The 9,021-nt window shown below is 45.0% G+C and overlaps 1 protein-coding gene and 1 pseudogene across 2 annotated transcripts; one reads left to right on the top strand and one right to left on the bottom strand.

Annotated features, from left to right (window-relative positions):
* Nucleotides 1–2,500: 2,500 nt before the first annotated feature.
* Nucleotides 2,501–3,619, bottom strand: LOC311040997 (phosphatidylinositol 4-kinase type 2-beta-like; annotated as a pseudogene). The gene has a single exon. The product of its transcript is annotated as a phosphatidylinositol 4-kinase type 2-beta-like (transcript).
* A 658-nt stretch (nucleotides 3,620–4,277) lies between these two features.
* LOC311040996 (GDP-Man:Man(3)GlcNAc(2)-PP-Dol alpha-1,2-mannosyltransferase-like) lies at nucleotides 4,278–5,699 on the top strand (the record flags this gene model as incomplete). Its single annotated transcript, XM_084051436.1, has 1 exon — nucleotides 4,278–5,699. The coding sequence occupies one exon, from the start codon at nucleotides 4,278–4,280 to the stop codon at nucleotides 5,697–5,699; it is 1,422 nt and encodes a 473-aa protein (XP_083907562.1).
* Nucleotides 5,700–9,021: the final 3,322 nt, after the last annotated feature.

The raw sequence follows: 9,021 nt of genomic DNA, 5'->3' as shown, positions 1-9,021 counted from the left end.
ATTCAAAATAAGATTGAATCTTTGGCTTTTTTCTGATTACATTTGTATTTTATAGTTATATTATGCAGGTTAATCTATAATTTTGTAACAGTTGTTTCAAAAACATACATGTGCAAGTGTTTATAATTAGTATAACCCCTGGTAACACTTTGGTCCTAAACCAGATATATCTAAAATTACCGGCTGGATTGTCATGTAATTTGTTATGATGTTATGATTCTTCATGCTCCCTGGAAGATTAAACCAACATATTTTGATGATCCAATGGCCTTTCCTCTAGCGCCCCGCTTATGCCAAAAGGTCCACTTGCACACAAGATATCACAGTAACACTTTCTTTGAAGCCCATCATAATTATAATGCATTGCAATCTTTTGTTTTGCAAAGATCATGGTGTAATATACTACAAAAGTACCCCAAAACCTGCAACACGTTCATTGTGACATGGTGTGAGCTGCTATTCTCAAATATCCTTACTATAGGCTTTAAATAGTTAATCTATGTTTTGTATTATTCATCCAAGTCTAAGTTTCAAATAAGTAGAGGAGCAAAAAGTACAATATTTGCCTCCGAAATGTAATGGAAAAGTACTGGTATAAAGTATCGAAAAATGTAAATACTCATGCCAAGTTTGAGGTTGATCAGTCTAACAGTTCAACAGAGATATTTGGGGGCCAGACCGATAAGCATGCATAGATTTTATAGAGATGGATATAAATGCACTAACAACAGATTCACTAGAGACTACAAAGTCAGACTAGCGCGCTTTATGCATTCGGTGGATCACATACTGAATGTCCGCCAAGGCCCAGTTGTTCTGTCTATGACATGTGTCATATATGTATACGTTTATTTGGACGGGAACACATAAAATGCTGTGTAAATACACCGGATTTAGCAAGAATGCTAATTTCCATCCGTAGTCCCCATGCAGAAAACTAGCAACATTACAAAAAAGAGCACATAAACATTACTAAAAGGGTTCAAACAGAAGAGAAAAAAACAACAACAGTAAAAAAGGCCTAGTTTTGACCAAAAATACAAGACACTCAAGAAAACTAGAAAAACCTACATTTTAACATATTTAAAAATGTTCACATGTTTGATTGTCCAAGATCCCAGAAGGAACAAGTGCATTTTCCGGCAGCGGAAGCTGCCACGGAACTGCCGGTGGAGGAGCAGCAGCTGCCGGCAGTGACTGCCGATTTTGATAGTTTTTCAGTGAATATTGACAGGAAAGAGGGAGAGAGAAACAGGGAGAGACACGCAGCAAAGGTCGTCAGGAACAAGACTCGAACTCGCGACGCACTGTCAGGCTACACTGAGGCGGGTACAACGGTTACTCTGACAAGGCCACTATGACTAAGAAATATTGGTCGGATCGTCGGCACGACGTAGGTGTGCGGGAACATCTAGTATTATAAAATTAAAGCTACATATTTTAAAGAAAGGGGGCAAAAAAAAAGGCTCCCTAGTAAATGACAAACCTTACATGGCCAGTCTGTGACATCAGTCATTTATGATGTGTGACACCATAATTGAGCAACGATTCAGCCCGATCTGACTGCCTTTGAATTCCATTATAACATTTAAGTTCAATATTTTTATATAAAAAGCTATAAAATATATGAGGGAAGTTATATGTCTGGAGTTACTTACTTGGCCTTCTGACAGTGCGCACAAAAACGTGGCACTGATCAGTCCAGCGATTTGCAAGATCAGGCCCCGGGACAGACATACACACAGAGCATCTTCTAGATGGTTCTGCCTCCGTCAGAGGCACACTGTAAACATTACTCCTGATCTCATTATGAAACAACGAGACAGGCTATAATAATGCTGATCTTGGACTTCATGTTGCCAGACTATGATGTCAGTCATGTCATTTATGATGTCAGTCATCTATGGTGTCAGTCGTCTCCGTTTTGTGCAAGGTTTCAGCATGATTTGACTGCCAGTGAACTTCTATTATAAAAGTTTTAAAAAGTTAAACATAAAAAAAACATAAACATAATGTGAATGTAATGTAAGTTGTCACCCTATTAATTGCCACGGTCCAAGGGCAAGTTCTTAAGAAATTAAATACAGGGAGCAATTAAATACACAACGTTACAAGAAAATACCATTTTGACCAATACACACCGATTTGTGTATACTGCATGTTCTTTGGCTGTGGGCCTCAGAGACCATGCAAGAGCCTTTAGTGGGTACATTGGCCGGGTGGGTAAAAAACAAAAGCCCCATTGTTGTATGGTTATGGGGTCTCTAGGAGAGCTATGCTAGACTCTCTCTTACGGTAAAGTTATGCTTTGCGCGACAAGTATCAACATATGTGTCGAACGATGCGTTGTGCAATGAAAGTGACATCAAAACAATAACAATGTGTCGCAGAGGACCTTTGCATTACCTCAGAAAAACAATTGAAAGGTCGGAGACCTAACCTTCTGACTACCAGGAGGTGAAGACCCCTCACATGCTGACTACCAGGAGGTGAAGACCCCTCACATTCTAACTAACAGTGGGTGAATAATGGCCGTTTGCAGTGGAAGGTTTTTGTGAGGACATCGCTGCCCATGACACAGGTTCAACACCTGGCCCCTCATAACGGACATCTGTCCCTCAAATATGGCCTTGTCAAAGCCTTGATCCATCTTAAACATTTCTTGGAGGTCCTCACAGAGGTCCTGGACAAAGTGGATGTCGGAGAGACGGGACAACACCAGGTCTCTGGTCTCCTGAGAGAACGCCACTTTGGCCTGGGGTAGCCATGCCCAGTAGAAAGGATAGGCTCTCCATTCGTCAGGGTGTTTAAAGGGGAATGCGAGGCCATTGTCTATGGCTGCTATTTTGATGGAGACGTCTTGACTGATTTCTGTACATTCTTTGTCCTTTTCTCCCTCTCTTTCTTCTCCTGGCTTCTCATACTTGATCAACCAGTTGTCATTCCCTCTGTCTGTGTTTCTGATAATGTAGTCCAACACAACCAGCCTCTCAAACTGTAACTGTAGCTGTTTGCTGATGTTGTCAGGCAGAGGATTCGCCTCAAAGCGTTTCAGCCAATATTAGGCATCCTGGTAACCTTCGACACACAGCTGAAATGAACCCACCTTGGCTGGCATGGGGCCCGTTCTGAGGAAGCGTTCGATAGCACTGTAGTGGAATGTCTCGCTGGATAGATAGACCACCTTAGTTTTAGGCACCAGTCCCAGACCCAGCTTGGAGTCAACCAGCGAGGCAGCAGCTTCTGAGAGGTAGCCCTGGTTCAGCAATATGCAGCTTCGCCCAAAACAGCACGGAGAGCACAACTTCTGGAAGAATTTGGTCCATTTGGGGTTCAGGACACTGTAAGGTTCTTCTGACTTTGGTTTGAAAACTCCAATGATTTTCCGTTCGGGATCCTTGACAAAGTAGCTCCCACTGGAACCCTGGGAAATCCTGGCAGGAAGGACTCTTCTCTCGATAGCTTGTTCTGCCCTATCGATGACAGCAGCAAAATCTGGGTCATCTTGGAAATTATTGAAGTCCCTGCAGCTGTTCTTAGGGGTCTCAGAAAAGCCAGTGCTGGACTCCAGCACGGACACTGCTGTTGCTCCAATGTCTAGGGTCTCTGTCTCACTCATTCTGACACCATTGCTTACTTTAAAACGTCAAGTTCGTCAAACTTCCATAAAATGTCCATTAAAGTATCAAAACGTAAATTATATAGCAACTGCTGGCTTTTGTGTGCTCCACATGTGTGCTCCTATTGAACATTCCTTGGACACAGGATTCTGCATACCGCATGTGTGCTGCCGCTGAATATTCCTCGCTGGATGTCTTTATATAGGCCTGTGACGTGGACATGATATAATAGCCACATATGGCAGTGTTTGCAAAATGGGTCACATTCGTATTTGTACAACAAATTAAAATAACATAAAAAAGGAGCTCTTGCACTGAAGAGGAGTGAACAGCACCTGTACAACATACATTGAGTCAATGGAAAAAGCTCTGTGTGCACAAAGCAGTTACTTCAGACAATGTCAAACCGTTTTTAATGTGTATTTATATATACAATTATTTATATTATATAGAAATATATAGACATTCCAGGTATCTTAACTGTGTAGCTGTCTATCTTTGTCTGTCTCTGTATTATGCCCACATATGGAGATGACTAACGTCACAGTACTGATGTCATAATACATGTCTGACATCAGAGACTGGCTTCCAAGGACTCTTATTACGAGTACTGCAGTAAGTTTTACTTAAAGAGGTGTTGTGGTAGGCCTGGTCAGGATGTTAGGCCGCAATCTATTCGATTCATGTCTGCTCCTGGTCACTGTACTGGTCCTGCTGGTGACAAGTGTGCGCCTCTGGCTGCAGATGAACAGGACCAAACGTCAGGCACGGGACGGTGGCCGTTCCACGGTGGCCTTCTTTCACCCCTACTGCAACGCCGGCGGCGGAGGAGAGAGGGTTCTCTGGTGTGCTATCAGGGCTCTCCAGAACAGATACGCCGACATCAACTTTGTGGTGTACACAGGGGACCGTAGTGTGACGGGCCGGCAGATAGTAGACGGAGCTCGGGAGCGGTTCAACATCGCTCTTCCCCGACCGGTCCACTTTGTGTTCCTGAAGCACCGTGCGCTGGTGGAGCCCGGCCTGTTCCCCCACTTCACCCTGCTGTGCCAGAGCATCGGCTCCATCTTCCTGGGATGGGAGGCCCTGACGGAGTTAGTCCCCGACGTCTACATCGACTCCATGGGCTACGCCTTCACCCTGCCCCTGTTCCGCTACCTGGGGGGCTGCAGCGTGGCCAGTTACGTTCACTACCCCACCATCAGCACAGACATGCTGTCTGTGGTCAGAGAGAGGAACCCCAGGTTCAACAACGCAGACTACATCTCTAACAACCTGTTCTTGAGCGCAGTCAAGGTGGTGTATTACTGCGTGTTCGCCCTGCTCTACGGCATGGCGGGCTCATGCTGTGACGCCATCATGGTCAACTCCTCCTGGACGCTGGGTCACATCCTGGCGCTGTGGCGCTCGCCGAACCGCACCAGCGTGGTCTACCCGCCCTGCGACGTCACCGGCTTCCTGGACATCGCCCTGGACGAGGACGTGGACAGAAAGAGACACTCTGTGGTCTCCATCGGCCAGTTCAGGCCGGAGAAGGACCACCGGCTTCAGATCCGGGCGTTCAAGAGGCTGGTGGACCGCAGAGGGGAGGAGGGGCTCAGGCTGGTGCTGGTTGGTGGATGCAGGAACCAGGAGGACGAGGGTAGGGTGCTGATGCTCAGGAGGCTGTGCCAGGAGATGGGTGTGGCCCACAGGGTGGAGTTTAAAGTCAACGTACCCTTTGAGGAGCTGAAGAGAGAGCTCGGGGAAGCCACCATTGGCCTGCACACCATGTGGAACGAGCACTTCGGCATCGGCGTGGTGGAGTGTATGGCTGCGGGGAAGATCGTCCTGGCCCACAAGTCCGGCGGGCCCAAGCTGGACATCGTGGTGCCGTTCGAGGGGAGTCGGACGGGCTTCCGGGCTGAAGATGAGGACGGCTACGCAGACGCCATGGACAGGATCCTCACTCTGCCTCCTGCCGCCAGGCTGCAGATCAGACGCAACGCTCGCCAGTCCGTTGCTCGCTTCTCTGACCAGGAGTTTGAAGCCTGCTTCCTGGCAGCCATGGAGCCACTAATGGGAACACTGGTACGGTGAGAGGAGAAGTGTGTGTATGCGTGCTCTTAATTAATTTAGTTACACACAAATATATTACATTTGACACATTCTCCCTCCATCTGCAAGTTTCTGTTACCTTTTACATATTACGTAACATGCCCATAGAGACCATTAGGTGTGAGGGCTGTGTAGCACTCTGATCATCTAGTATTGGTGTACAAGACGGGGGTCCGAGTCTAAGCCAGCACTGTCGGGCTGCTTCATTAACTCCATTCCGTATTTCATCTTTGTACTGCATATTTTTTCATAAATGAATGCCCTATTTTATACTTCATCTTATGACACTGTTGTGCAAAATTAGCAAATATAGCCAATCTACTCGACTCAATGTGAGCTTGTGGATCTGCTATTTTTGCAACTTAAATTCCCACCTATGATGACATCCAGAATAGGGACACCAGGTTGAAAGTGGTTAAAGGGCAAGACCACTTTGGTAGAGGTTTGGGTTGTGTAGTTACCTTGCCATGATGTAACTCCAAAGGTGGACAAGAAATAAAAATAATTGCTCCAGTTATTAGAAATTGATAATTCAAAATATGCTCCTCATTGACTTACATTGTAAGGTAAAACAGTTCTCAAAGTCATTCTTATAGCAGGGAAGCGAACACAAACAAAGTTGATTCAGACAATATAGAATATCACCAAACCCAGTACTGTTTGTTTTTTAGCGGCGCTAGTATATCTTAGCCCTCTATACCTGGCTTTTGCGTCAACGTTCTGATTGGTCAGGCTCGCCAAGGTTGTGATTGGTCAGGTCTGTCAACGTTCTGATTGGTCAGGCTCGCCAAGGTTCTGATTGGTCAGGTCCGTCAACGTTCTGATTGGTCAGGTCCGTCAACGTTCTGATTGGTCACTATTCATGACATCATAGTGATGTCATGAATAGTAACATAGTGATGTCATGAATAGTGACCAATCAGAACGTTGACGGACCTGACCAATCAGAACCTTGGCGAGCCTGACCAATCAGAACGTTGACGCAAAAGCCAGGTATAGAGGGCTAATATCCGCTCTATACCTAAAGGTATAGAGCGCGAAGTTTGTATATCTGATATAAGCTGATAGAGTGGGTACCTAAAGTTTATTTTTTAGGTACCCACTCTATCAGCTATGACAGATCAGTTTTTGCCACTTACCTTGGAATGCATTTGGTGATTCGCTTCCAATGGCACTATTTAGTGCCACTGGAAGCCTTTTAATATTGTTTCTCTAATAGAAACACATATCTATGACAAAATATATCAAAGGCGCCGCTACCTTCACACAGGTGTGATTTTTAAATAAAAATGTTAACATCCTGTTGATTTTGCGATTTTTATTAAGAAGAAAACTCCTCCGCGTCATCAGTGCCCATACCCTAGGTCGGGTTGGCGAAAGGGCCTTTCTGTGTGGAGTTTGCATGTTCTCCCCGTGTCTCCTAGGGTAGGTACCCTAACAAAAACATGCAGTAATCCTGGTCACTATACTGCCTGATGGAGGGGAAGGGAACTGGTTGGAATAACGTGTTCCTTCCACGCGCTACGTCCAACCAGGGAAACTCTCCCCTGTCAGGTGACAAGAAGGTCAGTTGGCTCTCATGCATTGAAGGAGGCATGAGCTCGGCCCTGGCCTCCCTAGGTTGGCAGAAGGAAGGTAGTGCCCAGGATTACATAGACAATGGACCCTTCGCTAAACCCCACCCCAAAAGCGATTGTCCAATGCCAGCGTAGCAACCGTTGTTAGCCTGGCACAGGTCTGGCAAACTTTCGTCACCTGCCATAGCTGTCAATGTTATTTCGCCCGCACACACACACACAATCATTTGCAACATAATAGCAAGAACAGGAATACCACGATAACGCAATGGTGACTATGAACCAGCAACAGATTCCACTTACCCACAACTGGAGGGTTCTTTTCCCAAGCTGAAATCTGCGCTTAAACTGGAAGGCTATGGCTGTGCCTGTGTTGTTGAACACAGCTTAACGTCGGGAAAGTATTACGACTCACTCGCCCAGGTGGTGTCAGTGATACTAATCACCGTAATCGTAACACAATTCAGAATCCCAGCGCTGCCTGTTTCGAATTCCGCACGTTAAAGTATATTCATTCATTTGTTCGTCTATTAACTGCTACTGTAGTCTTACCCTGCGGTACATGAAAACTCCTGTTACAGTCATGGATCAACTTCAACCTGGTGTTTGCACTTTCTCCATTTACGGTCCGTACATCTATATAAACGTTCAGATTTCAAATATAAATTGCTTACGCTATGGCCACGGATGTTAAAATTATGCACGGGACTCTCAAAAGTACCCGTATATTCTGTGTTGTTCAATAAAAAGCATTTTAATCCGATCGGTGGCCATTTTCTCATAGAGTTATAATGTATCAGAGTGCAATACACCTACCAACCGATAGGGTCGCTTAATTGAACGCATGTGGAGAAAATGGCCACCGATCAGATTAAAATGCTTTTTTATTGAACAATACGGATGATACGGGTACTTTTGAGAACCCGTACATAAATGTAACATCCGTGGCCATGGGATAAGCACTTTATATTTGAAATATGAACGTTTCTGTACATGTACGGGCCGTAAATGGAGAAAGTGCAAACACCAGGTTGAAGTTCATCCATGACGGTCGAGACAGTCGACCGTCGTGTATCCATGGCTATTACTCCCTCTAACATTTCCCGTGTTTTTAGTTCATTGAAATAATGTCATGCACATTTTTCCAGTGCATAGCCTACTGCAGGCCTTGTTGACTAGATTTAGAAGAGATTTTGAAGCTCTTGCTGCTGAAATGATCGATTATTTTTTAGGGGAAAAGCCGTCATTTAACATGCAAGTCAATGGGTGAGAAGCAAAGTTTGCCAGGCGCTGCCAGGCCTGGGTGTAACTAAAAAAAATGGCTGGGTTTCCGAGGCTAGGGTGTAACTAACTCTGCGCCACCAGTCACAGAGTGGAGTGGGTGGGGCTTAGCGAAGGGTCCATTGGCACTGGGTGTAAAAAATAGGGTTACAAAATCGTGGGATAAAAATGTAGCAAAAAAAAAAAGAAGAAAACCCGGACTGGATCCACGGATCCGGATCTGGATCTTCAAATGGTAAAATCAACAGGAAGTTGACATAAAAACAGTACTGGGTTTGGTGATGTTCTATATTGTCTGAATCAACTTTGTTTGTGTTCGTATATGTGCTAAAAGAGTGACTTTGAGAGCTGTTTCACTGTACAATGTAAGTCAATGAGGAGCATATTTTGAATTATCAATTTCTAATCAATAGAGCAATTATTTTGTATTTAACTACACAACCCAA

This window comes from Gymnoscopelus microlampas (assembly GCF_963454915.1).
Source record: "Gymnoscopelus microlampas genome assembly, chromosome: 24".
In the NCBI taxonomy this organism is placed as follows: Eukaryota; Metazoa; Chordata; class Actinopteri; order Myctophiformes; family Myctophidae; genus Gymnoscopelus; species Gymnoscopelus microlampas.
The sequence above is the reverse complement of the archived record's forward strand: the minus strand, read 5'-3'. Positions and strand labels throughout refer to the sequence as shown.